Source organism: Bufo bufo, chromosome 4 (assembly GCF_905171765.1).
Source record: "Bufo bufo chromosome 4, aBufBuf1.1, whole genome shotgun sequence".
NCBI classification, from domain to species: Eukaryota; Metazoa; Chordata; class Amphibia; order Anura; family Bufonidae; genus Bufo; species Bufo bufo.
In genome coordinates this window covers 606,384,967-606,401,391 of record NC_053392.1, presented here as the reverse complement: position 1 = coordinate 606,401,391, position 16,425 = coordinate 606,384,967, and the positions used below count along the sequence as shown (strand labels likewise).

Genomic DNA, 16,425 nt, shown 5'->3' with positions numbered 1-16,425 from the left:
ACAGTGATGTCACAGAACAGGGATAATGTGCACAGTGATGTCACAGAACAGGGATAATGTGCACAGTGATGTCACAGAACAGGGATAATGTGCACAGTGATGTCACAGAACAGGGATAATGTGCACAGTGATGTCACAGAACAGGGATAATGTACACAGTGATGTCACAGAACAGGGATAATGTGCACAGTGATGTCACAGAACAGGGATAATGTACACAGTGATGTCAGAGTACAGGGATAATAACACAGTGATGTCACAGAACAGGGATAATGTGCACAGTGATGTCACAGAACAGGGATAATAAACACAGTGATGTCACAGAACAGGGATAATGTGCACAGTGATGTCACAGAACAGGGATAATAAACACAGTGATGTCACAGTACAGGGATAATAAACACAGTGATGTCACAGAACAGGGATAATAAACACAGTGATGTCACAGAACAGGGATAATGTGCACAGTGATGTCACAGTACAGGGATAATAAACACAGTGATGTCACAGAACAGGGATAATGTGCACAGTGATGTCACAGAACAGGGATAATGTGCACAGTGATGTCACAGAACAGGGATAATGTGCACAGTGATGTCACAGAACAGGGATAATGTGCACAGTGATGTCACAGAACAGGGATAATGTGCACAGTGATGTCACAGAACAGGGATAATAAGCACAGTGATGTCACAGAACAGGGATAATGTGCACAGTGATGTCACAGAACAGGGATAATGTGCACAGTGATGTCACAGAAATGGGATAATGTGCACAGTGATGTCACAGAAATGGGATAATGTGCACAGTGATGTCACAGAACAGGGATAATGTGCACAGTGATGTCACAGAACAGGGATAATGTGCACAGTGATGTCACAGAACAGGGATAATGTGCACAGTGATGTCACAGAACAGGGATAATGTGCACAGTGATGTCACAGAACAGGGATAATAAACACAGTGATGTCACAGAACAGGGATAATGTGCACAGTGATGTCACAGAACAGGGATAATGTGCACAGTGATGTCACAGAACAGGGATAATGTGCACAGTGATGTCACAGAACAGGGATAATGTGCACAGTGATGTCACAGAACAGGGATAATGTGCACAGTGATGTCACAGAACAGGGATAATGTGCACAGTGATGTCACAGAACAGGGATAATGTGCACAGTGATGTCACAGAACAGGGATAATGTGCACAGTGATGTCACAGAACAGGGATAATGTGCACAGTGATGTCACAGAACAGGGATAATGTGCACAGTGATGTCACAGAACAGGGATAATGTGCACAGTGATGTCACAGAACAGGGATAATGTGCACAGTGATGTCACAGAACAGGGATAATGTGCACAGTGATGTCACAGAACAGGGATAATGTGCACAGTGATGTCACAGAACAGGGATAATGTGCACAGTGATGTCACAGAACAGGGATAATGTGCACAGTGATGTCACAGAACAGGGATAATAAACACAGTGATGTCACAGAACAGGGATAATAAACACAGTGATGTCACAGTACAGGGATAATGCTCTGGAGTTTTGGATGGCACCTTCTGACCAATTCAATTGAATTTCTGAACATTCGTATAAAACTAACCCACTTTGGTAAATATGCATCATATGGGTTGGAGGGTTGTTATATTTTTTTTTATCATGTAGTTCCCTTTCCACCCTTTAGATGTCACTGTTATTAGCAACAGTGACCCCTGCTGGTTAAAATAAACAGAAAAAATGACTACCAATAAAATCTCAAAATACTGTTCACATATTGTATTGCAGCATCCTTACCTTAACATTTACTGGGAGTGCTCGGTCACAGATGAATAAAATATATATATATGTATTTAAAAAAAAATGATAAGCAAAAAAAAATCGAACTTGTGCTTCAGAAATGTCTTCGGACTTCAGTATAAATCGATCTTGATTGTTAAATAAAATAAATTGTAAAAATCTATTAAAAATTGATTGTATAACTTCAGTGCAAATATCCTTAAAAAGATCCTGTTTTTTTTTTTTTCGACATCAGGCGTAGAGAGTCAGCATCATCCACTGCAGATGACAAAGGCAGTATTAGGCATCTGGCAATTATAAGGAATTGTCACTGACTACTAAATCATATCAAGAATAGTGACACCTGCAGGAAATGCATGGTAATTACACTTTACAAAATGAACGCAGCCAGCACGTCCAGCAGAACCCTAAATTTTATACTGAACTGATGAGAATAAAGCTGGAGACACATGAAGCGATGATGGCGGTGTGATCCCACAACTCTTCATACTGAACTTAATTATAAACTAATCATCATAATCTGCTGCTCTTTGGAACTGTACATTAAAACCAGAGCAAAGAGGCTGTCACCGGTGGGGGCACAAATTACAGGCATTCCCCGGGTCCAAAGGACGGAATTTATCTAAAATGTGCAATTATGTTACGTGGTGATTAGTCAGAATGAGACCTAATTAAGGGTTTACTGCCGAATGAGGAGTCAGTGACAACGGACAGAATTGTGTAAATTTACCTACAAACCTGCGCTCAAATACAAGAATTTACACAGAATGTATCCAGAGCAATCTACAGACTGTCACAACTGTAATTATATTATTGTACATAGGAGGCAGTATTATAGTAGGTATATTCTTGTACATAGGAGCAGTATTATAGTAGTTATATTCTTGTACACAGGAGCAGTATTATAGTAGTTATATTCTTGTACATAGGAGCAGTATTATAGTAGTTATATTCTTGTACATAGGAGGCAGTATTATAGTAGTTATATTCTTGTACATAGGAGCAGTATTATAGTAGTTATATTCTTGTACATAGGAGGCAGTATTATAGTAGTTATATTCTTGTACAGAGGAGGCAGTATTATAGTAGTTATATTCTTATACAGAGGAGGCAGTATTATAGTACTTATATTCTTGTAGATAGGAGGCAGTATTATAGTAGTTATATTCTTGTACATAGGAGCAGTATTATAGTAGTTATATTCTCGTACATAGGAGCGGTATTATAGTAGTTATATTCTTGTACATAGGAGCAGTATTATAGTAGTTATATTCTTGTACATAGGAGCAGTATAATAGTAGTTATATTCCTGTACATAGGAGCAGTATTATAGTAGTTATATTCTTGTACATAGGAGCAGTATTATAGTAGTTACATTCTTGTACATAGGAGCAGTATTATAGTAGTTATATTCTTGTACATAGGAGCAGTATTATAGTAGTTATATTCTTGTACATAGGAGCAGTATTATAGTAGTTATATTCTTGTACATAGGAGCAGTATTATCGTAGTTATATTCTTGTATATAGGAGGCAGTATTATAGTAGTTATATTCCTGTACATAGGAGCAGTATTATAGTAGTTATATTCCTGTACATAGGAGCAGTATTATCGTAGTTATATTCTTGTACATAGGAGCAGTATTATAGTAGTTATATTCTTGTACATAGGAGCAGTATTATAGTAGTTATATTCTTGTATATAGGAGGCAGTATTATAGTAGTTATATTCTTGTACATAGGAGCAGTATTATAGTAGTTATATTCCTGTACACAGGAGCAGTATTATAGTAGTTATATTCTTGTACATAGGAGCAGTATTATAGTGGTTATATTCTTGTACATAGGAGCAGTATTATAGTAGTTATATTCTTGTACATAGGAGCAGTATTATAGTAGTTATATTCTTGTACATAGGAGCAGTATTATAGTAGTTATATTCCTGTACATAGGAGCAGTATTATAGTAGTTATATTCTTGTACATAGGAGCAGTATTATAGTAGTTATATTCTTGTACATAGGAGCATTATTATAGTAGTTATATTCTTGTACATAGGAGCAGTATTATAGTAGTTATATTCTTGTACATAGGAGCAGTATTATAGTAGCTATATTCTTGTACATAGGAGGCAGTATTATAGTAGTTATATTCTTGTACATAGGAAGCAGTATTATAGTAGTTATATTCTTGTACATAGGAGCAGTATTATAGTAGTTATATTCTTGTACATAGGAGCAGTATTATAGTAGTTATATTCTTGTACATAGGAGGCAGTATTATAGTAGTTATATTCTTGTACATAGGAGCAGTAATATAGTAGTTATATTCCTGTACATAGGAGCAGTATTATAGTAGTTATATTCTTGTACATAGGAGCAGTATTATAGTAGTTATATTCTTGTACATAGGAGCAGTATTATAGTAGTTATATTCTTGTACATTGGAGGCAGTATTATAGTAGTTATATTCTTGTACATAGGAGGCAGTATTATAGTAGTTATATTCTTGTACATAGGAGCAGTATTATAGTAGTTATATTCTTGTATATAGGAGCAGTATTATAGTAGTTATATTCTTGTACATAGGAGCAGTATTATAGTAGTTATATTCTTGTACATAGGAGGCAGTATTATAGTAGCTATATTCTTGTACATAGGAGCAGTATTATAGTAGTTATATTCTTGTACATAGGAGCAGTATTATAGTAGTTATATTCTTGTACATAGGGGCAGTATTATAGTAGTTATATTCTTGTACATAGGAGCAGTATTATAGTAGTTATATTCTTGTACATAGGAGCAGTATTATAGTAGTTATATTCTTGTACATAGGCGCAGTATTATAGTAGTTATATTCTTGTACATAGGGGCAGTATTATAGTAGTTATATTCTTGTACATAGAAGCAGTATTATAGTAGTTATATTCTTGTACATAGGGGCAGTATTATAGTAGTTATATTCTTGTACATAGGGGCAGTATTATAGTAGTTATATTCTTGTACATAGGGGCAGTATTATTCAGATCAGTTGCCCTTAAAATTATCCTTCCTTCTAAGACATGAAAGTGTGTGATTGTGATCTTACCTCTGCTTCATTTAAATAGATTCCTTTTCCATCTTTGCTCAAGTTCTGAAAGACCTCTGGAAGTAGGAGAGAGAAAATTTCATATGAGAGAATAATCGATGATGACCATAAATCCAGACAGGCGGCCGCCGCCATGTTCTCGCTCCCAACCAATGTGCCTCCAGCTGTTGCAAAACTACAACTCCCAGCATGCCCGCACAGCCTTTGGCTGGAGGCACACTAGTTGGGAAACACTGCTTTAGAGACTGAACCTTATAAAGCTCCAAACAGTGAGGTTAATCCCTTGTTTCATCTAATGAGCCCCATGAATAAAATTGGATCGGTGGATGGGGGGGGGGGGGGGGAGGCTCAGAGCTTAATGCAAATGATACAAGACCTTTCAATGTAGCATTTGTTATAGTAAACACAGAACACGTTATTACAATGTATCGTCCTCATTATCCGAAGCATGCAGATTAATGAGCAGCCGCAGCATCTGAACAGTAGCAATGAAGGATGTGAATCAAAATCCCGTGTATTACAGTATGCTGGCATTTAAAGGGGCACCGAATCAAAGTACAAGAAAGAGACTGCTGCCATTCACAGATATAATTGTAAAAGCTTCCAGCCCTACATAATAGCTGATGTTCTATGTTATCAGCCGCGCTCGATGGTTGTGTCGTGATCAAAACTTTTCTTCTATATTTGTGAATGTTGTAAGGTCGTTTATTTTATATAGGACATCTTGTATTATTTTGGTTAGGTGCCCTTTAAATGATGTGTCATCAGGGAATATGCACATGTATGTATATATATATATACATGTATGCAAGTGTATATATAGACATATCTATATCTATCTATATATATATTCACCATGAGCAGAAGAGGGCTGGCATGACGAAAGGGGAGCAATTTCTTCTTAGGCTTTAGCTACTTCTATGATTCTAGTATAACAGAGGTCAGATGTAGCAGAGCTGAGTTAGTCATTTAGCAGAAATCATCATCACGTGTTAAACCACACATTCAGCTCTGCTACATCGGTGTGCAGTCAATGACCTTTTATTGCTGTTCACGCCTCTCTTGGGAATGCCTGCCCCCTAGTGTCCATATGTACCATGCACCAACTGTATAATGACGTCCCTTCCCCACGTCGTACCTGTACCGCTGACTGGCGGTGACGATGGTATAATATGGGGAAGGGACGGGTTGAACCAGGACCAGATGAGGTTGGTGGAGCCGGTGGCAGGGACATTGTACGGCGGAGCCGGGGAGGCGCTGCTAGAGGGAGGAGGAGCACAGTAGGCATTAGTGGAAGTACTCTGACTCCCAATTGACTCCTTTCCACCCTCTATGAGACCTCCTGTACCTAGAACTGAACACTGGGAAGAGATTGGATTAGGCAACTGTCTCTTTAAGAGAAAAATACAAAGGTTAAGAGGGTCCGCATTAACGGAGCCTCTTCCTAAACAATAACTAGAAAGGGTTAATGAATAAAAAAAATTAAAAAAATACAAATTATAATAAATGTTTCAATTCAGTGGTGACAACCAATATGTCCACCATTTCTGGTCACACAGCTTTTTAGGATCCTGAAATCCTAACCTTTGCAGCAAAGGATGTAAGCACCACAAACCCGGGTGGATTGGCCATGCAGGAGCCTAGGAAAGCTGGGTGATAACTGGCACATGTATATATATATACAGCGGCTCCCACACACAATCATCGCTGTGACGTACCTCCATTGATCTCCATCCTCAGCATGAGGCAGACGAAGTTCTCAAAATCGATTTTCAGAGATGAGTTGCCGTATCGCAGCGCCATGAGGTTGTAGATCTGACGACTTAATGTGATTCCTACAGCCATTATATAGAGAGCGTCAGAAAGAGGGACAGTCAAAGGGAGAGAGTCAAAGGGAGAGTCAAGAAGAAAGAGGGTAAAGAGGATTAAGAGTAAAAGGGAAGGGTGAGCCAGGGGAATGGGAATCAGAGGGAGAGTGGTAAAGGGGGGAGAGAGTCAAAAGGAAGACAGTCAATGGAAGGGAGTCAGTACAGGAGTCAAGCAAAAGAGAGAAGACAAAATAAGAATTAGGGGAAAAGAGAAGAGTCAAGGGGAGAACGAGTCAAGAGGAGAGAGTCAAAAATGTAGAGAATCGAGTAAGGAAGAGAAGAGTGAACATGAGAGAGAATCAAGGTAAGAGTTAAGAGGAGAGAGTCAAGAGGTGAGATAGCAAAGGGAAGAGAGAAGAGACAGTCAAAAAGGTAAACAGTCAAGTAAGAGAGAGTAGAGTCAAGAAGAGAGAGAGTCAACAAGGAAGAGAGAGGGTCAAGAGAAGTATGAATCCAGAGGAGAGGATCAGAGGAACGGAGATTATAAGTCGAGAGAAAGAGTCAAGAAAGAAGAGATTCAAAGGTAGAGAGAGAAGAGTTAAGAAGAGAGTCAAAAAAGGAAGAGTCAAGAGAATAAATAGAAAGGTGTCAAGAAGAGAGAGTCCGAAAGGAAGACAGTTAAGAGAGAGAAGAGTGAAGAGGAGAGCGAGCCAAGGGAAGAGATAGGAGAGACAGCAGAGAATTAAGGGTGGGCGAGAGAGAGTGAGAGAAGGCAGATTGAAGGTAAGAGCGTCGAGAGGAAAGCATGTGATAGAGAGGAGATGAGAGAGAGTCAAGGAGAGAGCAGGAGAACGGTCAATGGTTAGGAGAGTGGAGAAAAGAGAGAGGGGCATTTAAGAGAAGGAGGAGAGTGCAAGAAAGGGAAAGGGTCAAGGGCAGATGGATACAAGAGAGAGAGACAAACAGAGAGCAGGCGGTGAGTGAACATATTAGAGAGCGTCACACCTGTCTCTATCTCCCTGCGCTTCTCTTATCTGGACTGGGCCTGATTAATGCTGTATGGGTTCTGCCACCTTTCAGTGCCCTCAACCCACAGGCTGCAGATACAGAGGCAGCAAAGCTGAGTGTGTTACATAGGACTGCAGGTGACATTCTACATTATCACAATCCACAAAGACTGCAGTTCCAAAGGGTTGAATAACAATTCGGCTCTGCTACATCATTAAAGATACAGCACCTATAAGATAGTTCTGCTTTTAAGAGGCAGAATTATTTCTGTAAATCTTCCCTTTTTACATAGGACTGACGGTAATGCTTTACAGTATTGAAATGCACATGGGATTCAGGGTTTTAAATGGCAAACCCACCTCCTCTACATAACATATGTAGCAGAAATGAGTACGTTTTCCTTCCAGAGCCCCTTTACAAGCTGTTTCATAACTCATTTTACATGGGACTACAGGTAAACACTCTGCATTATTGCAAGGCAGAAAGCTTACAGTTCTAAAGCGCTAGATATCAAACTCCTCACGGTTACATCATTGTAGACATAGTACAGGTAAGATTACATATTCCTTTCCAGTGCCCCTGAACTCTTCCTCTTCATGTAAACTTTTACATTACCACTGTACCCATTCACGTCTTTAAATGACAAACCCAACTCAACTACATCATAAAAGATGCAGTAGAGATGAGACACTTCTTTCCAGAGCACCTATACAAGCAGTTCCCTAACTCTTCCCATTTACATAGGGCTGCAGGTTAACTTTTACATGATCACAATGCTATTAGGTTTCTAAATGTCAAACTCAGCTCTGCTACGTCATCACAGAAATAGCAGATAGGAGGCAGTTCTAGCTCTTGCCTGACTTTGCAGCTGGTGAAGGTGAGATTTTCCATACTTTACCTTTCTCTTGCACGGCGGCCCGCAGGTCATTCAGTTCCAGATATCCCGATTTATCAATGTCTCTCCTCTGGAAAATCTCCTGTGGAAGCAATGAGATTACAAGGTTAGGCTTCCTTAGAGGAGAAACGTTGCAGTCTGCGCGCCGCTCGCATAAATCTCAATTTCAGTCCGAGCAAACAGAACATTATACAATGCGCCCGGGCAGATTAGCGGGAATTGACCTTTCAATGGTTGTGTGTAATACAAGGGTAAATCCTGGATGTGGAGGGCGCAGTAATTACACATAGATGACAGGGGGCGCCGCTCGTCTCTCCTAATGTGTCAGTGTTATGTAATAGCATTCTATCAGTCCAGTGACTAGAGAGATAGATAGATAGATAGATAGATAGGGAGATAGATAATAGATAGATAGATAGATGATAGATAGATAGATAGATAGAGAGATAGAGAGATAGATAATAGATAATAGATAGATAGATAGATAATAGATAGATAGATAGATATGAGATAGATAGATAGATAGATAGATAGATAGATGATAGATAGATAGATAGATAGATAGTTAGATAATAGATAATAGATAGATAGATAGATAGATAATAGATAATAGATAGATAGATAGATATGAGATAGATAGATAGATAGAGAGATAGATAATAGATAATAGATAGATAGATAGATAGATAGATAGATAGATAGATAGATAGATAGATAATAGATAGATAGATAGATAGATAGATATGAGATAGATAGATAGGTAAATAGATAGATAGATAGATAGGAGATAGATAGATAATAGATAGATATGAGATAGATAGATAGATAATAGATAGATATGAGATAGATAGATAGATAATAGATAGATAGATAGATAGATAGATAGATAATAGATAGATAATAGATAGATAGATAGATAATAGATAGATAATAGATAGATAGATCGATAGATAGATAGATAGATAGATAATAGATAGATGATAGATAGATAGATAGATAATAGATAGATAGATAGATAGATAGATAGATAGATATGAGATAGATAATAGATAGATAGATAGATAATAGATAGATAGATAGATTAATAGATAGATAGATAATAGATAGATAGATAGATAATAGATAGATAGATAGATAGATAGATAGATAGATAATAGATAGATATTAGATAGATAATAGATATGAGATAGATCTTCTTACCTGGTAAGAGATAAGTCGCTGCCATAGACTGTAGAACTCGATCATGTTCAGAGTCCCGGAGGCACTTACCTGCGCTGTGAGTTAAGGCGTATAACAATACATATAAAAAGAGCAAATTCACGTCAGATCACATCCAGAGCAGCATTCCCAATTCTTCTACAGCGGACCCTCTGATTGGTGTCGCTCAGCAGCATACCGCAGTGTGGGGGGTGTATATACAATGCAGCAGCGCTCTGCAAACCAGATAAAGTACAATAATGCCAAAGTAATAGGAAGTATTCTGGTGCTAATGCTACGCTGATAAATTAGAGATGCTTGGCAAATCATTTTGTACAAAATTATTTGGGCCCGTCTGCCGCACGTCAAGGCGATCTCTGTAAGACGGGAACCTAACACTAAATCCCACATTAGCTGGTGCCATACCGGCCTCCATTACATTCAGGGAATGCAGGTTCCACAGGCATGCCGAGCCCACATTATATTATGCCTATTATGGTGCCAAAATGGCGTAGCATTAGCACCAGAATACTTCCTATTACTTTGGCATTATTGTACTTTATTTGGTTTGCAGAGCGCTGCTGCATTGTATATTTTTTTTGCCTTTGTGCTTTCAGCCATGGCAACGCGCACCTGCGCACTGGATGTGCTGACTGACCCCCAATTTTTCTTTGCAGATTGTGGGGGGTGCAGTGTGTGCACCACTTACCGGCGACGCCGATTTTTTTTTTTACAATGCAGGTTAAGCGCCATCATAGAAGAGAGATCTGTACTGCTGCTTTGTACATTGTATACATTGTAACAAACCCTCAGCTGTGTGAGAAAGGCAAAGTCAGAACAATTCCTGCCTCTATATGAAGCCAGGAATAGTACTGTTCAATGACAGCAAGCAACGAGTGAGGAACTGGTACGTGATTAAGCTGTGCGGTGCTGTGTCATACTACATGCATCCTGTAGGGGTCACTAGATCCCCACTGGTAGATTAGTGGTTATCTCTGTGGCACGCTGTGCCTGCGTTCTGTGAATAATCAATAGCTAATACCACTGCAGCCACTTATGGGTTAAAACAGAGAAGGTTTTATGGGTCTCGACTGTGGAGACGATACTGTGGCCGTAATGAAAAGCTGTGCGCAATTTGCTGGAAGTAAAAGCGCCTGTGATTCAGTGTAATGGCTGAGAGGGCCCCCGGGCATTGGGAGAAGTTCACAAATCAACATATTTTTTGCAGTGCGGGAAGGATACGTCCAACTGAGCCATAATGACTTTACAGGCGTCTAAGCTGAACTTGACTGGAGCGTGCCTGAGACCTGCGAGAGAGAGGGAAACAAGCGGCGTTATCATACAGACCGCACACTGTCGGAAACTTATGTCACCTCAAGGGTTAATGCAGCCTGCTGATTAAAATGCCAAATGGCCAATTAGCGCCATGTGCTTTTTACCGGAAATAACTGCGGTTTTACCATGCATGGTGCCTGTAAAATGCATCCAATTTTGTTAAAGGGGTTGTTCCACGAAAAAAAAATATTCTACATTTTTCAAACCAGCGCCTTGGTCTGAATACTTTTGTAATTGGATGTAATAAAAAAATTATTATAGCTACTGAGCTATTCACTGAAATCTATCTGTATAGCGCCACCTGCTGTTTGCTCTTTTACTAATTTCTGGGCTCCTGTTCACAGAGGTGGCCGCACATGCTCAGTTCCGTTCTTTAACTGCTGCCAGCTGCAGGAGAAAGGACAGACCTCTGAGAAAAGACACGCCCCTGAGAAAGGACACGCCTCTGAGAAAGGACACGCCTCTGAGAAAGGACACGCCTCTGAGAAAAGACACGCCTCTGAGAAAAGACACGCCTCCTAAGCTGACAGCTGGAAATAAATCTAGCAGAACAATTGGAGAAATGAAGAGGAGATCTCTGGATCCATGTGAGGTACAGGGCTGGTTCTAGCTTTGTTAGAAAGAGGTCGTCGTGTACTAGATTAGGTATGATTTTCATGTTTTTACAATATTCATAGGATAACCCCTTTAAGGCTAGAAACAGATGCTTAGGCCTCTTTCACACTTGCGTTGTCCGGATCCGGCGTGTACTCCACTTGCCGGAATTACACGCCGGATCCGGAAAAACGCAAGTGTACTGAAAGCATTTGAAGACGGAGCCGTCTTCCAAATGCGTTCAGTGTTACTATGGCACCCAGGACGCTATTAAAGTCCTGGTTGCCATAGTAGTAGTGGGGAGCGGGGGAGCAGCATACTTACCGTCCGTGCGGCTCCCCGGGCGCTCCAGAGTGACGTCAGAGCGCCCCATGCGCATGGATGACGTGATCCATGCGCTTGGGGCGCCCTGACGTCACTCTGGAGCGCCCGGGGAGCCGCACGGACGGTAAGTATGCTGCTCCCCCGCTCCCCGCTACACTTTACCATGGCTGCCAGGACTTTAGCGTCCCGGCAGCCATGGTAACCATTCAGAAAAGGCTAAATGTCGGCTCCGGCAATGCGCCGAAACGACGTTTAGCTTAAGGCCGGATCCGGATCAATGCCTTTCAATGGGCATTAATTCCGGATCCGGCCTTGCGGCAAGTGTTCCGGATTTTTGGCCGGAGCAAAAAGCGCAGCATGCTGCGGTATTTTCTCCGGCCAAAAAACGTTCCGTTCCGGAACTGAAGACATCCTGATGCATCCTGAACGGATTTCTCTCCATTCAGAATGCATTAGGATAATCCTGATCAGGATTCTTCCGGCATAGAGCCCCGACGACAGAACTCTATGCCGGAAGACAAGAACGCAAGTGTGAAAGAGCCTTACCCTCATGAAGTTTTGCTACAATTGTATCCAGTCTAGACAAACATTCCAAACTCCAGACTGATCGTTTTAGGCTTCGTTCACACCGCAGATGTTGTGCAGCAGGGCTGCTTTGTCTAAAAAAAAAATGATGGACACAATGTGTCCCCGTTCTGTGACAGATCCGTTTTTTTTTTTGTTTTGTTTTTTATAGTTTTTTTTGCACAGAGCAGATGTGAAGGAAGCCTAACCTGCACTGATACATTGTGGCAAAATATCAGGACATGTGTGACCACTCAAGCGCCTTCCTCATTCTCGTGATTGGTGGGGGCCCCAGCAGTCAGACCCTCGCCAATCACTATACTGTGGGATAAGGAATACATGGTGTTCATAGGAAAACCCCTTTAAGCATAATTTAAGTAGAAGTTAGAACCCCTTTTAAGCCTTGTCAGGACTTGTGACTTACTTGACCACGATGCTTTATTCAGCAACATCTGCAGCTGGGAGACTTGGATTTCCGGATGCTGCAACACAATATATAGAATTGATACGTGTCCTGCTCTATAAGCACTGGGGTTCATAAAAGAGGGGGGGGGGGGAGCAAAGTTAAAAATTAGACCCTTTGAGGAGCTACTTGACACCATCCACTTGTTATTGCACTCAGTACATCCCTATGCAGGTCCTCCTCACCCACTGAAATTGGGATATAACACATCTGGAAACCCCTCCTATGCCCCTGCGTTGGAGATGTACTGATGAAAAATCTATATCCTAAGGCAGGCATCCTCAAACTGTTGCAAAACTACAACTCCCAGCATGCCCCGAACACTCTACAGGTATCAGCCTACAGCAGGGCATTGTGGGAGTTGTAGTTTTACAACAGCTGGAGGGCCGTAGTTTGAGAATGTAGCCGCATTATCATCACGGAAAGTGAACTCCAGCCGCGCTCTTATGTATTTTCATTGTGAATTTCACATGTTTCGAGAGAGCAAAAATATCCTTTGTACATGGAAACTATCAGCAAGCTGCTGTTGATGGGTCTGTTGTTATTCTTGTTGCCATCATTACTATGTGTCTCCATTTCTGCTGAATTTAATTTTATAATATAAGTTCTGCTTTTGTGATACAAAGCTCCAAATCCCCTGCACAGACGTGGTTCCTGTAGCCACCACAAGAGGGAGTTTACTGCATACATTTATATATTAAATCCAAATATTAAACAGTAAGCTCTTTATAGCCCTCTAGTGATATCGTCAGATAGAGGTATATAAATCCAAGAAAAAATAAGCCTAGATAAACTGTGTAATAACGGAGTAGAACGTTTGGACCTATGTAGGCTACAAAAATTGGTATTGAATTCTGGAATAACTTAATTAAAAAAGAAAATATTCATTTAAATCTTTATGTGAACAGAAATGAAATCTGCAGGGCATCGTCTTTACAATATAATGCAGTTGCTATTAATAAAGTGGTTACCTTTTCAAAATATTTGATGATGACATTGTCCAGATCATCCTGTTTATCAGCAATTTTCTGATGAAAAAAATGTAATAATTGTTATATTACAAAACACACTATAATACTGCCTCCTATGTACAAGAATATTACTACTATAATACTGCCTCCTATGTTGAATAATATAACTACTATAATACTGCCTCCTATATACAAGTATATAACTACTATAATACTGCCTCCTATGTACAAGAATATAACTACTATAATACTGCTCCTATATACAAGAATATAACTACTATAATACTGCCCCTATGTACAAGAATATAACTACTATAATACTGCTCCTATGTACAAGAATATAACTACTATAATACTGCTCCTATGTACAAGAATATAACTACTATAATACTGCCCCCTATGTACAAGATTATAACTACTATAATACTGCTCCTATGTACAAGAATATAACTACTATAATACTGCTCCTATGTACAAGAATATAACTACTATAATACTGCCTCCTATGTACAAGAATATAACTACTATAATACTGCCTCCTATGTACAAGAATATAACCACTATAATACTGCCCTCCTATGTACAAGAATATTACTACTATAATACTGCTCCTATGTACAGGAATATAACTACTATAATACTGCTCCTATGTACAAGAATATAACTACTATAATACTGCTCCTATGTACAAGAATATAACTACTATAATACTGCTCCTATGTACAAGAATATAACTACTATAATACTGCCTCCTATGTACAAGAATATATCTACTATAATACTGCTCCTATGTACAAGAATATAACTACTATAATACTGCTCCTATGTACAAGAATATAACTACTATAATACTGCTCCTATGTACAAGAATATAACTACTATAATACTGCCTCCTATGTACAAGAATATAACTACTATAATACTGCCTCCTATGTACAAGAATATAACCACTATAATACTGCCCTCCTATGTACAAGAATATTACTACTATAATACTGCTCCTATGTACAAGAATATAACTACTATAATACTGCTCCTATGTACAAGAATATAACTACTATAATACTGCTTCTATGTACAAGAATATAACTACTATAATACTGCTCCTATGTACAAGAATATAACTACTATAATACTGCCTCCTATATACAAGAATATAACTAATATAATACTGCCTCCTATGTACAAGAATATAACTACTATAATACTGCTCCTATGTATAAGAATATAACTACTATAATACTGCTCCTATGTACAAGAATATAACTACTATAATACTGCTCCTATGTATAAGAATATAACTACTATAATACTGCTCCTATGTACAAGAATATAACTACTATAATACTGCTCCTATGTACAAGAATATAACTACTATAATACTGCTCCTATGTACAAGAATATAACTACTATAATACTGCTCCTATGTACAGGAATATAACTACTATAATACTGCCCCTATGTACAAGAATATAACTACTATAATACTGCCTCCTATGTACAAGAATATAACTACTATAATACTGCCTCCTATGTACAAGAATATAACTACTATAATACTGCTCCTATGTACAAGAATATAACTACTATAATACTGCTCCTATGTACAAGAATATAACTACTATAATACCGCCTCCTATGTACAAGAATATAACTACTATAATACTGCTCCTATGTACAAGAATATAACTACTATAATACTGCCCCTATGTACAAGAATATAACTACTATAATACTGCTCCTATGTACAAGAATATAACTACTATAATACTGCTCCTATGTACAAGAATATAACTACTATAATACTGCCTCCTATGTACAAGAATATAACTACTATAATACTGCTCCTATGTACAAGAATATAACTACTATAATACTGCCCCCTATGTACAAGAATATAACTACTATGGTCGCCCTGGAAGACATATAGGAAGTTCCCCTGACGGAGTTGGGGAAAACTCCCCTACCTCCCCCCCCTTTCCTTTCCCTTCCTGTCCCTCTCTTTTCCTCTTATTTGTGTTATATTTGATTTTTATTGTCTGTCACATTTGATGTATCATTTTGTACAACATGTGTTGCACTGACATGCATTTGTGGTCACTTCCATGACCGATTTGTGACTTTGCCTTACAAGTGATGCTACGATGGTTTGTGATCGATTGATATGCCTTACTTACTTTGAATAAAAATAAATTTGGTTAAGAATATAACTACTATAATACTGCCTCCTATGTACAAGAATATAACTACTATAATACTGCTCCTATGTACAAGAATATAACTACTATAATACTGCCTCCTATGTACAAGAATATAACTACTATAATACTGCTCCTATGTACAAGAATATAACTGCTATAATACTGCCCCCTA

At 38.9% G+C, this 16,425-nt stretch overlaps 1 protein-coding gene across 1 annotated transcript in view; it reads right to left on the bottom strand.

The window, feature by feature from the left end:
- Nucleotides 1-2,002: 2,002 nt before the first annotated feature.
- The window catches only part of CAPN14 (calpain 14), a 35,170-nt gene continuing 20,747 nt past the window's right edge, over nt 2,003-16,425 (bottom strand). The window contains exons 15-22 of the mRNA XM_040430605.1: nt 14,053-14,109; nt 13,043-13,100; nt 11,044-11,108; nt 9,805-9,873; nt 8,608-8,686; nt 6,612-6,728; nt 4,894-4,949; nt 2,003-2,066 (exon numbers count right to left, since the gene is read on the bottom strand). Of these exons, the coding sequence (XP_040286539.1) occupies nt 2,040-2,066; nt 4,894-4,949; nt 6,612-6,728; nt 8,608-8,686; nt 9,805-9,873; nt 11,044-11,108; nt 13,043-13,100; nt 14,053-14,109 (528 nt within the window). The 3' untranslated portion in view covers nt 2,003-2,039. The remainder of the gene's footprint in view (nt 2,067-4,893; nt 4,950-6,611; nt 6,729-8,607; nt 8,687-9,804; nt 9,874-11,043; nt 11,109-13,042; nt 13,101-14,052; nt 14,110-16,425) is intronic.